This window comes from Camelina sativa, chromosome 11, assembly GCF_030686135.1.
Source record: "Camelina sativa cultivar CO46 ecotype springtype chromosome 11, ASM3068613v1".
Lineage (NCBI taxonomy): Eukaryota > Viridiplantae > Streptophyta > Magnoliopsida > Brassicales > Brassicaceae > Camelina > Camelina sativa.
This window is the reverse complement of record NC_141890.1, coordinates 44141386-44162734: the sequence shown is the minus strand read 5'-3', so window position 1 is coordinate 44162734 and position 21349 is coordinate 44141386. Positions and strand designations below refer to the sequence as shown.

The window sequence follows — 21349 nt, the reverse complement described above, 5'->3', positions numbered from 1 at the left end:
CTTTACAGGTTTTAGGATTTTGGCATGGATGAAACAAAGTGAAGCAATTTGAATCATTTGGAGCATTGATCCATAAGAATCAACTTGGAATCAATTCAGAGTAATGGTGTCGATCGACACCGTTTAGCATCGGTCGACACCCAGTCCAATCCGACGAGAGAGCCAAGTTTTGGAAGTTTACAAATTTGCCCAATGTTTTCCATATTTGCAGCACAAGTCCCTGACGTGTTTTATGACATATATATATATATATATATATATATATATATATATATATATATATATATATATATAGTATTTTAGGTTTTAGAAACCCACAAGTTTTATTCTAGCAAGTTTTATTTTCTGCAACCCTGTCAGATTTTGATAGCTTTTGGGAGAGAGAGATCTGAACTGCTTTGAGAGAAAAATTCATAAACTCCCTATTTACTCTTTTAATTTCAATTGCTTATTATTCAGAATTATGTTTTGTTCTTCATTGAATATGTCTGAGTAGTTTGCTTGTTAGTTTCAGGGTTTTTCACAGGTTTTTTATGGTTTATTAGATCTGTTTATTTAGGATTCATTATCTTTCTAGATCTTCATCCTAGGTTGTTCTTCATATTAATTTTTGATTGATCACCTAGAATTAATACCTTAGGAAAATAAATTGATATGAGAATATAATTGATTTTCCTGATTAAAACCTTTGATGAGCAAAATTACTTCTTGCAAAGAGATTTGATTTAGTAATTTTGTGAACTTATCTAAACCTGTTTTTAAAGCTGATTTTTAACCTAAAATTTTACAAAGAGATTTAGAATTTCTGGTTTTAAATTTAGATAATAATTGCAGTGAGAACTGATTTATTTTACAATTGTGTTTAGAGTTCTAGATCTGATTTTTAATTGCTTGAATCCTAATTAAATTATTGATTTGATATTCCATAATTTCCTGAGAAATTCCCTAGACCTAGCTTTTTAATCCCTTGAATTTACAATAGTTTTATTTTAATATTTTGCATTGTTTATTTTAATTCAAATTAACTTGTTTAGCGTAATCATAAAACTCTATAATTTATTGTGTAGTCTAGAGTCCTTGTGAAATTCGACCCCTAAGTATTACAGTGACCTCTTAATTTGAGAGAGTAGCTCTAGGGTTTAATTTGAGCATATCAAATTTTGGCGCCGTTGTCGGGGACTCTTTGATCTACCATTAGATTTGAGTTTTGGCGCCGTTGTGAACTTATCTAAACCTGTTTTTAAAGCTGATTTTTAACCTAAAATTTTACAAAGAGATTTAGAATTTCTGGTTTTAAATTTAGATAATATTTGCAGTGAGAACTGATTTATTTTACAATTGTGTTTAGAGTTCTAGATCTGATTTTTAATTGCTTGAATCCTAATTAAATTATTGATTTGATATTCCATAATTTTCTGAGAAATTCCCTAGACCTAGCTTTTTAATCCCTTGAATTTACAACAGTTTTATTTTAATATTTTGCATTGTTTATTTTAATTCAAATTAACTTGTTTAGCGTAATCATAAAACTCTATAATTTATTGTGTAGTCTAGAGTCCTTGTGAAATTCGACCCCTAAGTATTACAGTGACCTCTTAATTTGAGAGAGTAGCTCTAGGGTTTAATTTGAGCATATCAAATTTTGGCGCCGTTGTCGGGGACTATTTGATCTACCATTAGATTTGAGTTTTTAATTTCGTCTAAATTTTTCTTTTTATTTTCTACTTACACGTTTTTGTTTTTCTAACACAAGGAGCAAACCAAGAGTTGGGAAAGTTAGAGCGTGAAAACCGAAAAGCAGTCAAATCCTTGAAGATGGTTAACACAGTCATTCTGATGCGTGATGAGGATGGTGCTTTGAGGGATCAAGAGGGCCACTTGCGCAACGAGCAGGGCCAAAAGCTTGATGCAAAAGGGAATGTTATTGTTGAAGTTGTTGCTGTCGACGAACAGCCCGATGGTGTCAATCAACACTAACAGGGTGTCATTCGACACCCCCTACCTGCAGACGGACGTGGAGCTGCAAAACACGTTAATAACCTAGTTCGAAGACATGAGCACAACCGAGACTTGATCAGGACCATTGCTGACTACAACCAGGCTGATCTTGTGTATGAGAACCGGTCTGCTATTGTTCCTCCCCCATTCCAGATGAATGATTTTGAGTTAAAGCCTGCTTATTTTCAACTGGTTTGGCAGAGACCTTTCTCTAACCTGCCCAATGAGAAGCCTTTGGACCACATTGAGCACTTTGAAGATCTGGTGACCAGCATCAAGGCCAATGGTGTGACTGAAGACTACATTTACTGCAAGCTCTTCCCATATTCACTTGCAGGAGAGGCATCTCAATGGTTGAAACAGTTGCCCGCTAGGTCTTTGACATCTTGGCAACAAATCAAGGTGGCTTTCCTCAATTACTTTTATGATGATGCAATGTCTGATAAGCTGAAAGTCAAGCTGTCCTCCTTCAACCAAAGACCAGATGAAGCTTTCAAGGCGGCTTGGGTGAGATTCAAGGCATATCAGAGGGACTGTCCACACCATGGTTTTTCAAGAGTGCAACTGCTGAGTATCTTCTTCAGGGGAATTGACTGGGAATATCAGCTAGCCTTGGATGCTGCTAGTCATGGAAACTTTAAAACAAGATATCCAGATAAAGCTGAGAATTTGATTGAGAATCTGTCCTCCAGCAATAGTACTAAGAGAGCAGATGCTGAAAGAAAGAGATTACATGGAGGATTTGATTCAAACCAGCTAGCTTCAGTCAATGCTAAGCTAGATTCAGTTCACAATCTTCTTGTGGGTAAGAAGTCAGTCCAATTTGCTGCTGAAGTTGAGACATTTGAGCCAGAGCCAGAGAATACATAGGAGAATGTCAACTATGTGTATGGAGCTGGGTATCAAGGACAAAGATTTGGTAATCAACAAGGCAATAAGCCTTACAGTGGGAACTCTTCAGGCTACACTCCCAAGCCAGAGTATCAGAAGCAGGAACAGAACAACAATTATACAAGAACCTATGGGAACTAATCATATCAGTCTCCGCCTTCACCGACTTCTTCTGAGAGTAAGATAGAAGCTATGCTTGAGCAGCTTTTGCAAGGTCAGGAGCAGATGACAATGACTTTCAATGGGAAGCTTGACAAGTCTACACTGAACTTAATGGGAAATTTGAAGCTTTGAAGATTCATGTCAAGAAGCTGGAAAGTCAGGTTGTACAAACAGCTGGATCCGTCAAAAGGCAAGAGGGATTTCTCCCTGGGAGAACTGAGTCAAATCCCAAACATTCTTGTAATTCCATATCAGTGAGAGGTTAAGATGAAAGTGAAATTGCTTTTGCAGAACAAGGTGAGCAATCGACGGAGAATTCGACTTCAGACGATGGTGTCGGTCGACACTCATCTCAGACAGAACCTGAAATTACAAAATCTTCGGTTCCAGCAGCTGTTGAGAGGGTGTACAAGCCTAAGATTCCTTTCCCTAAGCCAAGAAAGTCCAAGCAGGAGATGGAGGAAGCTAGATGCAAGACAATGATGGATAAGGTAATGATTGAGATACCTTTAGTTGATGCAGTCAAGTTTTCTCCTGGACTTAAGCGGTATGTGAAGAGAATGGTGTCCAATGGTTTGAGCCCTGAAGAAGGAGCACTGCTTACCAAGGATGTCAGTGCGATTCTTTTGAACCAGCCTCCACATAAAAAGAAAGAGAAGAAGCAAAGGGTAGTTGTCTCTGAGAAAGTGAGTGCAATACTTCAGTGTAGGACTGCTGAGAAGTTACCAGACCCTGGAAGCTTTGTACTTGATTGCTCTATCTCTGCAGAACGGTTTGCTCACTCACTCTGTGATGTCGGTTCTAGATCAACTTGATGCCATATTCTGTTGCTGTGAAACTTGGGATGACGGAATTCAAGCCAACTAGATTATCTCTTATCTTAGCTGATAGATACGGAAGAATTCCTGAAGGTGTCTTAGAGGATATTCTAATTCAGGTTGGAAACTTCATGATTCCCACTGACTTTGTGGTGCTCAAGTATGATAAAGAGCCTAAAGACCCTCTCATCTTAGGAAGATCTTTCTTGGCTACAACTGGTGCCGTGATATAAGTGTGATTTTTGAGTTTTTTGATTTGTTTTCTAGAAAGTTTTATAGTCTTTACAAGTTTTATAGGATTTTGGCATGGATTGAGCAAAGTGGAGCAATTTGGATCATTTTGGAGCATTAATCCGAAGGAATCAACTTAGAATCAATTTAGAGTAATGGTGTCGATCGACACCGTTTAACATCGGTCGACACCCAGTCCAATCCGACGAGAGAGCCAAGTTTTGGAAGTTTACAAATTTGCCCAATGTTTTCCATATTTGCAGCACAAGTCTCTGACGTGTTTTAGGACATATATATATATATATATATATATAGTATTTTTAGGTTTTAGAAACCCACAAGTTTTATTCTAGTAAGTTTTATTTTCTGCAACCTTGTGATATTTTGAGAACTTTTGGAAAAGAGAGATCTGAACTTCTTTGAAAGAAGAATTCATAAACTCCCTCTTTACTCTTTTAATTTCAATTGCTTATTATTCAGAATTATGTTTTGTTCTTCATTGAATATGTCTGAGTAGTTTGCTTGTTAGGTTCAAGATTTTTCACAGAGTTTTTATGGTTTATTAGATCTGTTTATTTAGGATTCATTATCTTTCGAGATCTTCATCGTAAGTTGTTCTTCGTATTAAGTCTTGATTGATCACCTAGAATTAATACCTTAGGAAAATAAATTGATATGAGAATATAATTGATTTTCCTGATTAAAACCTTTGATAAGCAAAATTACTTCTTGCAAAGAAATTTGATTTAGTAATTTTGTGAACTTATCTAAACCTGTTTTTAAAGCTGATTTTTAACCTGGAATTTTACAAAGAGATTTGGATTTTCTGGTTTTAAATTTAGATAATATTTGCAGTGAAAACTGATTTATTTTACAAATGTGTTAGAGTTCTAGATCTGATTGTTAATTGCTTGAATCCTAATTAAATTATTGATTTGATATTCCATAATTTCCTGAGAAATTTCCTAGACCTAGCTTTTTAATCCTTTAAATTTACAACAGTTTTATTTTAGTATTTTGCATTGTTTATTTTAATTCAAATTAATTTGTTTAGCGTAATCATAAAACTCAATAATTTATTGTGTAGTCTAGAGTTCTTGTGGAATTCGATCCGTAAATATTACAGTGTCCTCTTAATTTGAGAGAGTAATTCTAGTGTTTAATTTGAGCATATCATAGGTTGAACAAGATCATTATCCAAGCACACTGATTCTTCTCTTTTGAAGACATTGACCAAATAAAAAGTATGTTTTGCAAGTTATAGTTCGTTCACCGGCTAAGACATATACTTTTGAGTACCTTGTGAGAATCACTCTTTGTTCATACTTAAAGGCTTCATTTATTCTCATTTCTTATAGGTAGGAACATCTAAGGATTTAAATTATGTGTTGTAGTTACCACTGGATGTCTAAACTCTATATACAGTATGTGACTTTTATTTTAATGTGGTTGAAGATAAAATACCACTAAAGTTTCGTATGTTTGTAGCTAGAGATTTCAAAAGTTATTTACCTTAGCTATCTATATTATTATTATTATTATTGAAGTACATTTTGTGTTATGTCTTTGAAGTTTTAGTTATTTAATTTGTTTTATTTACAACATTAACCCCTAATTATTTTTCTAAAATAACAATTTCTGGAAACTCATTTAATGGAACTATTTAAAATCGACCTATTTGATACATTTATTGCCATAAATAGCTTGACAACATCTATACATTTCGATTTTTCCAAAAACAACTCTACGCATTAAATTTTAATCCCATAAAAATCTCCAAACCTATTTTAATAGATTTTTAGAGACTGTATGATCTCTTAACTTTAAATGACACAGCCGAGTTTGAGTAACAAATAATTACAATCGCAATAATTATTATAACGTTAATAAAGTTCATAAAAACGAGAACCCAACTTTAAAAACTCAATAAACGGGTATATTTAACTTTAGCATCAAGAAAAACATTTAATATAATATATACCATGTTAAGAAACTGAATATTATTATGCGATAATGTTATCAACTCAAATATTAAAACATTAAAATCTCTCTTTTATTGCTACGGATCGTAAACTCATTGCTCATCAAGCATTTTCCATGTATAAATATCAACTTCACAAACAAAACACAACACACAACCAAAACCACTAATATGAAGGTTCTGAAACACGGGTTAAACCATTAATATGATGGTTTGTTGTTATACAGCGGGAAATGTTATTAACATGACAATTTGAATTAACATTAGTATAAATATAAAATATTACTAATTCAGTTTTGAAACACGGGTTAAATCTTCCTTTAATAATTTGGTCAATACCACTAATATCAGAATATTAGACATATTAAATCAGAGTAATTTAACTAAAATTTTGTAAAACAATTAAATCATTGGTAAAATCGTGACTTAATCCGACAATAGCTTATAAATTACATATTTATGTATTTATTTCTCCTATTATTGTTCTAATAATTGACAATCCAAACAAAATTATTATTTAATTAAACAAAACAAACTAAATTTAAAAAACAAAAAGATTAAAATATTATTATTTTTTTAAAAATTGTCCTACGGTGTACCGCGGGTAAAAATCTAGTTAATTAGTTCATTTTTTGTTAACATTGTTCAACAAACCAAATCTAGTTTTACCATCCCAGGTTTTATATATTTTCTAAAATATGTGAAATAATATTTTTTTGAAAAATATGGAAAAAAAATTAATGCGTCTCATGCCGTTAATCAATTAGGAGATAGAAGACTTGGTGGGCAAGCTCAAAACCATCTTGTATACGGTCGTCTTCCATTAGAGTTTTATTGTTTTGCGTTTACAACTTATTCCTAAAAATTCTTCATGGCTCTGCTTCTCGGCCGACGGTTCTCGAGGCTCCGCCTAGGGTCCGTGAGATCCTCTCTTCTCCTTATTCCATCTAATGACTTCTCAACTTCCTTGCTGCAACCTCCTTGTTCCCATGCTTCAGAAGTTATAGAGTGATGGTTAGAATTGCCATATGTAAGTTATGTACATATTCTAAAGAGATGACAAATCACTATGTTGGAGTTTAGTGAACAAGGAAGCTCAAAATACTTTTATTACTCAACAACCCAACAAAAATGAACATTTCATGTGACTCATGCCAAACACATATCTTCTATCTTCCACTTTTTCTATTTTATAAACTCGGTTTTATATGCTGACAATATAAACTCCATGCTTAAGAATATATGTCGTATGTATCTCCTTTATCGAAAATACTTAGATATATAATAATATAACAATTTTTGTGTTGCGCTACCGCTGAGAATTTTGGATTGGAGATCAACTAATTAACCTCATATCCAAATTTTATGAATTCGAATCAAGCGTGCAAACAAAATAAAGTGGCGTTGAATAATCATTTAGAAGATAAACAAATGATAGCTACATGAAATATTAAATGTTTCCAATTGTATAGACACATGAAGGGCTTATAAGGCGTTGGATTAATCGTTGACTCATATAAGCAAATAGGTATAATCATCATGTAGAAGACAATCAAGCGATAACTACATGAGAATATTAGATAGTTCTAATTGTATTTGGTTGGATCATGAGCATTTTTGTTTACCGTCATGTATAATATGCATACTTGTATGTATATTTAAACTTTTCTTTGTCTTAATGAGGTCTACTAATTAAAATTGTACACTACTTCGAAATTGACTAGAAAGAACACAATCATACAATAAAACGAAGCTTATTGTTCCATCCATCATCGAGTTTCTCAATAAACCATAAACAATAAAACGAAGCTTATTTATAATCAAGAACGGAATTAATTATCATTTAAAAAAAAATTACTGATAATAGATACAAACTTATCATTAAGAAAAGCTTAGAATGTTTATATAAATTAAGCCAAATTATTTCAAGATCAAGGGAATATTTGCGATATTTGTTTTTGCATGCAATAAGATTCCATCTAGCGATCGAGTCTTAAAACTACAGACTTACATCAACTGTGTATTTTTCTTTTGGATATTGCTTAAAAGTTTTGTAACTATACGAAACTAGAATCCTTATTGCTTTCCGACACTTCTTATTCTTTTCTTTTTAATCATTATTTTAACATAACTAAAATTATTTTAAGGATATATTGGTTTTAAGGCTTATAGTTTGAGTTTGTAGGTTTATATTAAGTTGGAGACATTAATTACGCAAGAAAAGAAAAAAAAGAAGATATGACAAAACATATATATATATATATATATATATATATAGAGAACTAACATAATCTTAAATTTTTTTAGTTAACTTAACTAGAGAACTGACATAATCTTAATTTTTTTTAGTTAACTTAACTAAAGCAAATAAATTGAAACTATTACAGCATTAGTCCTCTTGATTTTCCGTGAGTGTGGCCAACATCTCTTTCTCCAGTTTTGTTGGCTGTAGAGGGCTCTCGACCGACGGTGGTTGGTCTTGAGTGGCAAAGATGCCTCTTCCTCTGCATCGCCGGATCTGGAGCTGGAGGAAAGCCAACAAGTAGAGAAGCGGGATGAGATGCTTCTCAAACTTAGGCTTCTTGAAAACATTTCGTGAGAGAGAGAAGTGTATATATGTGTGATCGAGAGAGAAAGAGAGAGTGAGTGTAAGATCCATAGATTGCATCACTTTATATATAGGCATAACTTGGTGGGCAATCTTTGTACGTTTTTAATTAGTAGATTTCAAGTTCTAACCAAACTAGATTTTAACGCACGGTACTTTGCGTAATTATGTTTTTTCATATTTTATATTACTTAATAAAAAACATTATGTTGGATCAAATATATATTTTAAATTTTTTTTAATAATAATATTGAGATATTTGTAATTTTATTTGCTTTATCTATATACAAATTATTATTTTCATTTGGAATTTAATTAATCAAAATGCTTTTATTTTGGAATTGAATCAATCAAAATTAGTTGTTGGGAAAGTAAGCATATGTTAAAATAATTTGAAATTAGTTATTTTTCTCGAGAACCTCTTAGTTATTAAAATAAAAGAAAAAGATAGTTAATTTTGTATATGAGTGTGATGGAGCGGGTTAGTAGTAGTTCTTAACTCCTTTTATATAAAATTAAGTTTGAAGATATATTGTTTGTGCTTGTAGACCAAGCCGCAAAAATATATAAGTGTACTAATGTTAACCCTAATTTCCATCACATACTTGTGATTACTTTTAGTTAAGATTTGGACTCCTGGATAAATAAAAAAATTCATAAAGTATTGTTGTTTTTTTAGTATTGTGCATATGTTAAATTACTAAAATCGGTATTTACACATATTTAGCTTTATTATCAAAAAGTTAGTTATAACATTGTTGATATTACTCATATAAAACTAAATTTGATGTACACAATATTTAAATTCTGCAACAGGATATAAATGACACATCTCTTTTAGTTAAAAATATATATATCTTTTTTGGAGATTAAAAAATATACATATTGTTTGATAAAATCATATATTGTTAGTTTATTATTCTGTTTTTTTTTTATCCATTTTGACATCAATTACTCTATCTATTTTAACAAAGAAAACATTAATTTCTTTTTGGATGGTTTACATGTATGGATGGAAAATCAGTTAGATAACCCTTGTTTTTACTCCTCCCGTATCATATTTTCCAAGAAAGACGACATGTTTCGCATTCCCGGATCTGGAGGCCATCTAATCGCATCATGGGATCTCCGTGAACACAAGCGAAAACCCATGCTTCAGAAGCTGCGTTATCAAAACCTTACCGAGCTGACAGAGACGAAACGAGAGATTCTGGTTTCGTGCTGCACAAGCGAACACTTGGTGGAGTCAGATTCCACTGGTGAAACTTTCTTGGTTAAGTGGTACCAGAAGAGTGCTGAGATTGTCGACGGTATTGCCAAAATGAAAACAAAAGATGTATTGGTGTTCAAGCTTGACGAAGAAGGGAACGCGGTTTATACTAAAGACATTAGAGATCTCTGCATTTTCATCTCAAAGTCTGAACCTTTCTGTGTCCCTGCTTCTTCCTTTCCTGGCATGCACTCTAACACTGTCTTCATCTGGGATGTGGATGGAATCTCATTGGTCGATCTGGGTGGTTTCAACCCCATCATTAGTAATATTGGTAAGCCTTGAGTAATATTTCTAGGAGTTTAGAAATGAGTATGAGTTATGCACCCACAGTTCTGAATCCCCTCCAAGCCTTGAGTAGACTCACTGATGATTGAGTGTGTGTGACAAGTTATTGACTAAAAATGTTGCTTTGTTTTGTTATACTTTGCTTGTGTACTACTCTAATTGCCTTTGTGCAGTTGGTTTTCAAATATAAGAGGTTATTCTTTGAGATTAATATTGAAATTTTTAAGATGTTACTTTGAGAGATAAAGATTATAAATCAAATCATTTTGTTGGAAGTCAATATTATTGTGTGTGCTGCTGCATGAATGAATATTCGGAGCTTTTTCTTGTTATTCCCTAAATATTATTTCAGGGTTGTTTCTTTCTTGAGAAGTCTCTACAAAATAAAAGAAAATTAAAAAAAAAAAAAAAGGTCAGAGCTCAAGGGTTGATATATATGGATTTGTCTTCTCAGAGCTTTATAGTTCCTAACTATAACATGGTACTCTTAAGTTAGCTGTTGATCTCAAATGGTAACAAAAACTTAGTTAATTAAACACGCTAATTATGAGCAGTCTCAAAGGACTGAGTAGAACTACTTGGAAAGAAAGCTACTCACCAATTCATTTCAAGTCTAATATATATAGAACACCAATAGATAACCGGTAAGGGTACAAAATTCCAAGGTTCTCATAGAGAGCCACAAATGGAATCATAACATATTTTAAGATGTATGAAGCTAAAGGCAATTCGTGACCTCATTATATATATATTGCAACCCCAACCTACAGAAAAGTAAAATAATCTCCAGTACTGTTCTTGCATGATCCTAAACATTATATATAACATAAACGATTTCATTAGATCTAAAACTTGTGAGAAAAAGTTGTACGAACCGGAACCATGCAACACCAGAAACGTAGATGTGACTCCTCAATTTGAAACGTAGAACAGAGAAAGGTTCCGACGTATATATATCATTTGGAGAGTAATATCAAAAATTGGAATACAGTAAAACCTCTATAAATTAATAATGTTGGGACCAAGATATTTTATTAATTTATAGTGATATTAATTTATCTATAAATTAATAATTATTATTTTATAGTGTAAATTAATAATTATTAATTTATAGGTATATTTTTAATTGTTTAGTTTAATAAAAATAATGAATTGAGACAATTTTTGCAAAATAAGATAAGAATTTTGGATGTTGTAAAATTTATGGTATTGGAATTGAATGTGAAATAATTAAAAAATATTATTGACAATGAATTATAAATATTATAGACAAATTCACTTATACATATGACATAAATATTCAAATTTATGAATAAGAATATCTATTCTCGTATTTTAATACTCTATCAAACTATGAAAATGTAAATGATGTATATTTAGAAATTGAAAATTTTAAAAAATTTTAGCTGTTTTATGAAATGTTATAGAATATTTTATATCATTATAGTTGGAAGATACAACATAACAATTGTTTTATATATATGAGGTTTAAGAGAAACATACTTTACTATATCAGCATCTAAATATATATATATATATATGTAAATTTACATGATTATTAATTTATGATATTATCGGAACCATATTTTACATGGGGATTTCAAAAAAAAATATTATATTATTATCTTATCGAAATTTGTTAATTTTTACACTGTCCCGACTTGGGACTAGCAAAATTTATTAATTTATAGTGTTTATTAATTTATAGAGTATTAATTTATAGAGGTTTTACTGTAGCTCAGATGGCTAGAGCGTGTGTTCCTTAACCTCAAGGTCCCAAGTTCAAATCTTCCTTCCAAAATGTATAGAAATTATAACTGTGTATTCGGTTGATTACATGCCCAGGGCTACATGTAGCCATGTAGGTATATTTTAAGTTTTTCAAATCACCCATGTGTCACTAAATCAACACTCAACCATAACAAAAACTCATATAAATTAATTGCGCGCAAAAGTTATATGTTGCTGTGATATGTCAGTTACTCTAACCAATTCTTTTTTTATGGCAGTATTTTTCTTCATTTGATATTTTAAGAAGAAGGCTTTATTTTTTTTATTTTTTTTTTAAACCTTGAACTGCATTAGCTTTAGCTGTTGTCGGATACAGAATTAAATAATGACGAGATACTTGGTGGTAATGTAGAAAACAGATTTACAGTTGAGTTCATAAAACGCTGGGATTTGGCTAATTTATCAGCTAGTTCATTCGCATGCCTTGTAACCCATCGGAACATAATGCTGTCAAATCTTGTTGCCCATCCGTGGATTTCTTGTAGCCAGTTATAAATATCAAACCGTAAGCTGTTTTTGTGGATTGCCTTGATAAGAGATTGACAATCACCTTCGAAAACAATGTTTGTGTATCCACTGCTCCATGCTTGTTGCATAGCTGCTATTAAGCTTTGGCATTCAGCTTCGATAGGCGACTTTACTGCGATTCCATTTGCTTGACCCGTTTCTTTGAAAAGACCCTGATCATCTCGAATTATCCAGCTTGAAGTAGCTTGTGTTTCACCATTGATGAAGCTGTTATCATAATTACATTTAACCCAACCAGACGGTGGTTTCTGCCAATTAGAAGTGTCTCGTCTGTGATTGCTGGTAAATGATCGGTTTTGGGATGAAATTTCCGTGTTTGCAGCCAAGATCGCTAACCATTCATCAGTTTCTTGCTTTGCTTCTCCTAACTCCCATTGCCAGTGACGGTTTAGTTTTTGGAAGGTGAGTTTGTTGCGACTTTATTATTTGATATAAGTGTATACCTAAATCCAACGGTTAAATGATTTCTCAAAAAATGGGGCCCATTTACTATATCAAATTATAAAAATACTTAAAAAAAATTACCTTAAATTAGTGATATGTGTTAAAGTTTTAATTCTTAATGGTAATGAATTTATTTGCAAAACTAAAACATAAAGTATATATATGTTAGACACCTATTTTAATCTTAAAGAATAATATAAAACTATTCCAAACTAGAAAAAAGCACATTTAATCCAAAATTAAAAACATATGAAGTTATATGAATATAACACACTTCTGTCACAATGTTACATACAATTTCTTGTTCACAAGTTAAACTATTTCAAATATTAATACATGACTTTTTTACTCACGATTTTTATAATACATGTGATTACTGAGTTCTCTCCAACTAAAGTGGTACATAACATAAGCCAAAATATAACAAAACAACACCAGCAACATCAATGTAGCTTCTCACACTTGCTTATCGCAAGAGGGTTGGAGACATCTAGAGGCAGCCAGCTAGTCTATTTTCTAAGATATAAAAGCACTCTTAGACTCAGACTCGATTCCAAAAACTACTAGCTAGACTACATATTTTGAGGTGGAATATAGTAAGGGGCCGAGACTTCGAATTGATTACCACTAATGATGTGTGAGGAAGCAGCCAACATGATAGTTGCGATTTCGTCGGCATCCCAGATCTCGATACAGTTAGAGGACGTGGCACCCCCGGGAAAGGAAGTAGCCGAGACAGCGAAAGGTTCAGACTGTGAGAGGAAAATGCAGAGATCTCCAATGTCTCTCCTGTAAAACGTGTTTCCTTCTTGGTCGATTTTGAACACCATTGAAGCTTCTGTTTTCAATTTAGCAGCAGCGTCTAATATGGTCCGCTTGTACAACTTAACCAAAAATGTTTCACCGGTGGATTGAGAGTTAACCAAGTGTTCACTCGTGAAGCACGAATCCATAAGCTTCCGTTTCTCTGTCAGCTTGGGAAGGTTATGGTTATCAAATCGCAAACTCTGAAGCATGGGTGTTTGCACTTGTGCATGGAGATCCCATGATCCGATGAGGTGGCCTCCAGATCCAAGCAGGCGAAACATATTCTCGTAATACACGACACGTGAGTTGAAGAAACAAGGGTTTTCGATTCTGATGTTGGTCCACTCGCAGTTGCTTTGAGCCGGTCTACAGAAGCTGATTTGAGGTCCTAAGAACTTGACAGCCACAACACAGTCTTTATCATCATCAGGAGAAGGTGAAGACATTGACACGTTGGTGATGATTTGGCTTTGGCAACGAGGCAGAGTAACAAGAGGAGGCAGGGGAATGCATTTCGGGAATACATACGATGCATTTGGGTTTAGATCATCATGGAGACGCAGGATTCCATCTTCCTTATTCAATGTAGCTACCCAGCCATGAGATGCCCCTATTGTTACAGTTGCATAATCACCAAGATGATTATACACCAACTCCACGGGAACCTTCTTTTCCAAAGTAGTGGAGTCACCTTCATTAAAATATCTAACGGTGAGTTCTCCACGAGGAGTAGCACCGATGATGGAACAAGGAGGGGTTTGCACCAGCAAAGAAGTTGAGAAGCTATTAGAGAGAGTCAGAAGAGCGGGTTTCCCTAGGCGGAGCCTCCAGAGCCGCCGGCTAAGAAGCAGAGACATGTTCTCATCAGAGAAAACCCTTATGGAAGAATTGGTAATCTTCTCCACTTAAAACCCTATATTAAATACAGATGAATGAATATGGCCTTGCTCGCCAAGCTTTTGTCTGACACATTTAAAAAAAATATATATATTTTGTTTGGATATTCAGAAATTTATTTGTGTAGTTGGAACAAGGAAACAAATCTTGCTAAGAAAATTTGACAGCAAAACGTTTCTTTGGAGTTTATTTGGGAAGTGGAAACAAATCTTGCTAAAAGAATTTGAGAGCAAAGCGTTTACGATCGCTGTCTCACATTTTGTAGTTGTATTGATTTGAATGATTATTGATGGCAATTGAGGACATTAGCATCTGAAATCGCTGTAAATCTTGTCATCATTTGTACAATTGGCCCCTTTCCACATTTCACCTCAAAATATAAACACATTGGGGCAACATTTTCTCTGTAGGCTTAGGATATAAAGTATGAAATTAAACAAAACAAGTTACGGAAACATTTTAAGAGGTTTTAAAATAAACCAAACGAAGAAACTAAAAAAGAAAAAATTAAGATCTCTCTAATCGAACGTTGAAAGGTTAGTTAGAGGTTAAATTAATGGCCTAAGTAACTTGTTGATCAATTGTATTGTCTCATTCATAAACAACAAAACCTTACAGAGCAAAAAAACCAAAATTCACTATACAGCTCACAACACTTTTTTTTTTTTTTTTCAGAAGTTATTTCGCTTGGGAGGTTGTTAGAAAAGAACAGAAAAATGAAGCTTCCTTGCGGGTTGTGATGTCAGAGCTCAAGGTTGATATGAATTTATCTTCTTAGAGCTCCATAGTTCCTAGTAACCTGCATTTACATATTGTACTATTAAGTCAGCTTTGATCTCAAATGGTAAATAAGAAGTTGCTTAAACCGGCTAATGAGCACGAAGCAACGAAACAATGGAAAATAGGTGTGAGTAACAAACCCGAGGCTGAGATCTGTTAAGCTTCTTCTCTATGTCTTCATCATCTTCGTCCTCGTCATCGTCTTTGCTGAGTAGCCTATGAAGTGAAGAAGAGCTTTCGTTTTTTCTACCACGTTTTGATGTCCCAGAACCTCTACCTCTGCCTCTCTTAGTAGTAGCTGGTCTTTTACGTCCTTTGCCTTTAGTGTTCTCATCGTCCTCCTTAATGGATATCAACACAAGAATCATGATGCATATTTACTTCAAACAGAGAGATAACAATGCCAAGAGCTGTAAACTACATGGACTTTTCTAATTGTAATGAATAAATAACGGCGTAAGAGAGATAACAATGCCAAGAGCTGTCAACTACATGGACTTGTCCATACCGAACTGCTGTCAACTTTGTTAAAATGTTCTGGCTCTGCTTCTTCGCTTGAAGGAGAATCTACATCATCTTCTTCAATGGCGGAAGCACTTTTGAAGGAAGCTGACGCAGCGGCTGAAGCAGATCTACGAAAGACAAATCAGGGACGTAACATTAGCTAACCAGTGATGCCAATCAAAGCATTCCACGTCCTTGAATCTTACCCCAAACTGGTTAAACGTAATTAAAAAGTTACCTTTGAGACTGGCGAAAACCAAGAGAACCATCAAGAGTGGTCTGCTTCATCGCACTTGAGGCCTTACCACGGCCTCTTCCTCTGGTTGGGGCTTTAGCTCTACCACGAGATGTATTAGCAGTCGATGAACCTCTTCGTCCTCTAGTGGCAGGCTCTAAACCAGACATCTGAGTCGTGTCTTCATCATCACTGAACGAAGCATTCGCAATGCCACTGCTTCTTTTCGTCAAATTCTGTACCAATATCAGGTAGAAATAGCATTGCGAGTAAGTGAGAGCAGGATAGAGAGGTGAGTATAAAATTCTGTGCCAATATTCTTAAGAGTGAGAATTTAAACCTCTGATGTCAATCCAGTGGGTAAGAACTGTGAGGAACCAGTGGGCCGAGTGGACCTATCTTTCAAGCGTTCCTGGGAAAACAATAATGCAAGTCAGATCGATGTTCTACTGATTCCCATTGATTTGCGGCAGAAAGTAACCAAACATTAAATCTTTCTTGCCTCTAAGCACTCTCCCACTTTAAGAATCAAGTCATCTTCCTCAATTTTCTGGGCATCTGAATCCTTTGCAAGTTTACCCTGTACAAAATGGGAAGAGATTAATCATAAACGATAATAAGGACGTGCTAATAAATATAACAACCTATGCAGGAATTAGTCTCGAATGGTGAATTACAACAAAAGTTACATACCCGAGTCTCTTGAAGATTGTACTGAACACATGAGTAGAAAGCTAGTTTATCATCTTTGTTCACAAAATTGTGAAGAGCAACATCCAGATCGTTAACTGGAAGGATCTCCATTTTCTGCACAAGAGGATAGAATGATCATCCCATAGTGTACTCGTGCCCATTAGGTAGCTATCCAAGTCTATATCCTTCTGTGGCGAAGTTCTACAGGGGTAGACGATAATAACACAATCATAAGAAAAGAGGGTTGTAGAATGTACCAGGTTGTTTTCAGCTACCAAAGCTTCTATATTTTGCTGGTTCAGTTCTTCTGGACGAAGCCTCTCAGAATCATCGATGCTGGCTGTGAAATGGAAGATCGAAATATATAATAACTAGACAGATCAATAAAATGGTCCAACTGTACTACTATCAAGACATGCATCATTGCCTTATACAATTCACTAGACAACAAATTATAGAAATGCCGCTTCCATTAAGTATCCAATATGCTAACTAGAGATAAACCGTAGGGTTGGCGGAATTCTGATGCTACAGGTTATACACTAATAAACAGTATAACAAGTAAAGTGAAAATTAGACTCAATACATCAATATCAAGCTCCACACAGCAAAGGAGATTATCATAGGCCCATATTGTTCTCCATTACTATAATTCAGATTCTGTAGCTTGCTAGTTCCTCTTATACAGTTATACTCATCAATAAGCAATTCCAAGCTAGAGTAAAAGCAAACGCAACAATTTAATCCCGAAATAATTGAATACATTGCTAATACACTATTTCCCATACCTTCGCTCCGACCCTTCTTAGAAGCCTTGGAAAATATTAAAATGTCCTGAGGATTTGCAACCTGAAAGTATGTGAAAATTTGTCATAAGTTTGCCCAACATTCTAGAACGCATGGTCAGCATCATGTTACAGTAACTAATTAAGTACCTTTCCCACATATTTCTGTCCAAACCTTTGAGGATTAATCGTCATAAATCCAGAGTAATCTACCTGAAAGAAGATTGAACCAGATCTTAGTCTTTCTTTAGTCATTTCATATTCTTGATAACAAATATGTGTTTGTGGCTATGGTGTGCATGCATCCAACTGGCAGAGCCTAGCCTCTAGCTGTGTATGAAAATAAAGGTTTAATTATATGAGTGTTGCTAGAAGTTGCAGTAGAGTGAAGAAAACATGGAAACAAGTTACCTTGATTCGAACCAATGGGAGTTTGATCTCTGATCTGTTAACAGCTTTTTTGCTGGCTTTCTCTATTAGATTTCTGACCTAAAAATTTTGTATAGTAGAGGAATTTAATGACTTGCTAAACCTAATCAAAAAGGAGACAGGAGAGAAAAATCTCCGAACTATGAGAAGAGGAAATAGTTACCACTTTATCCAAGTGTTCGAGAATTGAGTTTTGATCATTGGGATCAATATCACCTTCATCCTTTAAAACAATCTGCACTCTGAAAATATGTAAGCAAAGAAATCTGCCACCACCATCCATAACATATAAGCAAAATAAACTTTACCTCTGTATACTCAAAAGGCCTCACAGATGTCAGAGGTATCTTTGTAGGACGATATTGATTTCCCTGTAAGTCATGTATTTTACTCAGGCTTATATTAAAAAGGAAAAAAACCATACATGAACTATAGATTAAGCAGTACGAACAAAGTGAAAATGAAATTTTAGATTGTTTGGTGAAGAACCTTGATTTCTAAGAGAAGAACATGCTTTGGCTTTGATTCCCCATCAATAAGCGACGTTGCCACAGATGATCCTGGTTGTGTGATGTGGAAGCCCATTCCAGATACCTCCTTCAAAAGTTTAATCGTTTTTGGCTCAAAGAGGCAAGGAACATTGTGCCTCACTCTTATTTAAATGCAATAACTCCAAAAATCAAAATTTTAATGAACCTGGGGGTCAATAAGGCATTCATGCTCATGGCCCCACACAATGAAGTCGAGGAACCGTGGAAGAAAGTGCTCACTTATTGCATTTTTGGGGTTTGATTTCACCCTGCAAGTCATAGCATATGAGTACAGAATCAACTTTCATATATAGAACGGTAAGAAAACAATCTAAAAATATATTATTGCAATGAAATCAACCTATTTTGATGAAGGACCAGAATGTTGAACCAGTCAGATACATCACATCCTTCTTGTACTTCAGGTCTCATCCATTGGACAGCATGTGGGGTCTGTGAAACAAATGAATATAAAAACAATAATAATTGTATAGCAAAAGGTGAGCATCCTCTAGATTACCTGAAACATTCTATTGAGACGTTCATCCCTGATGTTTCCTAAACCATAGAGAGCCACGGTTGTTGAACCCTGAACATTAATTTGATTAAATGATAGTCCAAGAAGTCTGGGAGGAGATAGGTGTCTAAGTTAAAAAATTCTTTACACCAACCTTCCTCATAAGTATAGGGTAGAGGGAAATTTGGCCAACACCTGAACCACCAAGAACCATCTTTCCAAAATAGTTCACAAGGTTGCATGCGGAAAGAATATCAATTGCAGAAAGGTTGTCCTGTTGCCAGAAGCGACATAGAACAAAAACACAATAAAATGCGTATTTTCTAAGTAATCCAATATCTATTCAAATGATTCTGTAGATGTAAATTATGTACCACTCCGGCTGGATCATCATGGTTTCCATGAATACTGAACACGGGCAAGCCTACATTGAAGTGTGGATCCTCGTAATTTACATGACCAAACCTGTAGCCAGATAATAATGTTAAGGAATACAGATGAATCAATATCTTGAAAAACTATGTGTACAACAAACTATGTATTATACACAAATTTGATTCAATCTGCCAATTAATTAGTTCAGTTGGTAATATTTTCTGATATGATATCATTAATAGCAGAAGAGTAGAGTCTCACGCATTCTGAAAATTTACAGTCTGGTCGCTGACTACTTGAAACTGCACTGGTTTATCATTGAGACAGTGGCGACGAAGAATTTCAATGGCTTTGACAAGTGTAGTTCTAGAGGGTTTATTCTCATGAAAAAGATCACCTCCGAGGAGTAAGAAGTCCACCTGTTTCAAAAGAGTGAAAATAGATGAAATGAAACTTTCTTAGAGTCCTTCCTTGCAGTTGGTTGAATATTTTGTGTCAGGCAAAGTATCATTCACTAGTTGTCAAGATGATCCAAACGGTTGATAATACTGGCAAGGGATTAGTCAATATCAAACCTGTTTCTCCTCCGCTATAAAGCATATCTCTTCAAAAGCCTTAAACGAATCATGCCGTCTGATTTCATCCTTCTCCATGTAGCCCAAGTGGCAATCAGTCGCCACAAGTACTCGCAGTGTATCACTAAAATCCTCCCTGTCAAGTTTTACAAGCACACACACACTGACACTCGTAAGTATTTTTTCTTTAGAAAACAAAAGTAACAGTTGTAGAGATGGCAACATTCAGCATTGAATCTACACAATCACAATCTCTAAGTTAAGGACTTTGTGAATAGAATAACGATTTTTTATCACAACACTAACGTCCAGCAATCATTTTTGTAAGTCACTGAACACGGAAAGATAGAGATTAGATGACGCATTTCACATTAATAACACAGCTCGCAGAAGCAGACATAGAACAAGAGCAAAAGAAAAAACCGCTCATCCATTTCTTGGGTCCTAGCATATTTTTCTCATCTTTTGCATATCATCATAGTTAAACATTTATAAGTATCCATGAAAGAGTGAGAAAAAAAAAAAGCCAAAAGCGCACCTAGACATGATAACAAGTGCTTGCAGCTCAGTAAACCTGAAAAAAAAAAAAAGGACCAAAACGAAAAAATTTACATACAAAATATAACAAATGGGAAACAATCTCTCAGATACGAATCAATCCCCAACATATCATTGATTGAATCCATTGAGCTAAAACCCTAAAGAATGTGTGTGGACTTGATAAAACTTTCGATATAATTAAAAATCGCCATTAAGTTCCTAAAAACAAAACTAAAACTCCAAAATTGGCTATAAAATAACGCTTATTGTTCAATTCAATAACGTGTTTCTCCATTTAACCATTTAAATCATTAGGAACTGATTCCAGAAATTTCCTTTAGTTCTCTCGCACTTCCTCAGTAGCCAGTGTAGATATATAGAACCCTAACCTGGTCTTTGTAAAGGATTAAAGTGACGAGACGGAGCTCCGGTGACCGGAAACAGTGAGAATAACGACGGAGTGAAGCGAGATTGAGAATCGGAGGAGACAGGCGCGGGGAATTTTCAAAGCTCAGAGGCGAAAGAGAGAAGAAGAAGAAGAAGGACCCAAATTAGGGAGACGAAAACTTGTACTGAGGTGAATATATTTACATAAATGGTCCTCCTTATTAGTTTCGTTTTATCTTTATGTTCCCAAACTTTTAAAAGTTTTAATTTCTGTGAATTTTAGTT

The 21349-nt window shown here is 34.3% G+C and overlaps 3 protein-coding genes and 1 long non-coding RNA gene across 6 annotated transcripts; 1 reads left to right on the top strand and 3 right to left on the bottom strand.

Annotated features, from left to right (window-relative positions):
* Positions 1–9701: 9701 nt before the first annotated feature.
* Positions 9702–10244, top strand: LOC109125492 (uncharacterized). Its single transcript, XM_087472980.1, has one exon. It carries the CDS (start codon positions 9702–9704, stop codon positions 10242–10244), a length of 543 nt encoding a protein of 180 aa, XP_087329106.1.
* Positions 10245–10420: 176 nt separating this feature from the next.
* On the bottom strand, positions 10421–11215 carry LOC147935432 (uncharacterized). Its single transcript, XR_015570990.1, has 2 exons — positions 11123–11215; positions 10421–10623 (listed from the first exon to the last, which is right to left on the bottom strand). It is a non-coding gene; the product is annotated as an uncharacterized LOC147935432 (long non-coding RNA).
* Positions 11216–12334: 1119 nt separating this feature from the next.
* Positions 12335–14674, bottom strand: LOC147935431 (uncharacterized). The gene is made up of 2 exons (XM_087472979.1): positions 13636–14674; positions 12335–12930 (listed from the first exon to the last, which is right to left on the bottom strand). The coding sequence occupies exons 1-2, from the start codon at positions 14672–14674 to the stop codon at positions 12335–12337; spliced, it is 1635 nt and encodes a 544-aa protein (XP_087329105.1).
* Positions 14675–15243: 569 nt separating this feature from the next.
* Positions 15244–21293, bottom strand: LOC104725948 (double-strand break repair protein MRE11-like). Of its 3 annotated transcripts, none has more exons than XR_015571599.1 (23): positions 21067–21256; positions 20676–20711; positions 20138–20273; positions 19824–19981; positions 19562–19652; positions 19342–19461; positions 19191–19259; positions 19032–19123; positions 18837–18939; positions 18630–18737; positions 18449–18511; positions 18304–18375; positions 18123–18200; positions 17862–18041; positions 17715–17775; positions 17184–17266; positions 16927–17040; positions 16736–16813; positions 16574–16645; positions 16237–16469; positions 16003–16126; positions 15635–15835; positions 15244–15513 (listed from the first exon to the last, which is right to left on the bottom strand). XR_015571599.1 is itself a non-coding variant. In XM_087473493.1 (23 exons), the coding sequence occupies exons 2-23, from the start codon at positions 20681–20683 to the stop codon at positions 15481–15483; spliced, it is 2160 nt and encodes a 719-aa protein (XP_087329619.1). In that variant the 5' UTR covers positions 20684–20711; positions 21067–21293; the 3' UTR covers positions 15244–15480. The 3 variants fall into 3 exon arrangements, 2 of the variants coding, with proteins under 2 accessions (XP_087329619.1, XP_087329621.1); XM_087473493.1 differs by having other exon boundaries at positions 17862–17924; positions 21067–21293; XM_087473495.1 differs by lacking the exons at positions 18304–18375; positions 18449–18511; positions 18630–18737; ... (7 more) ...; positions 20676–20711; positions 21067–21256 and having other exon boundaries at positions 18123–18198.
* Positions 21294–21349: the final 56 nt, after the last annotated feature.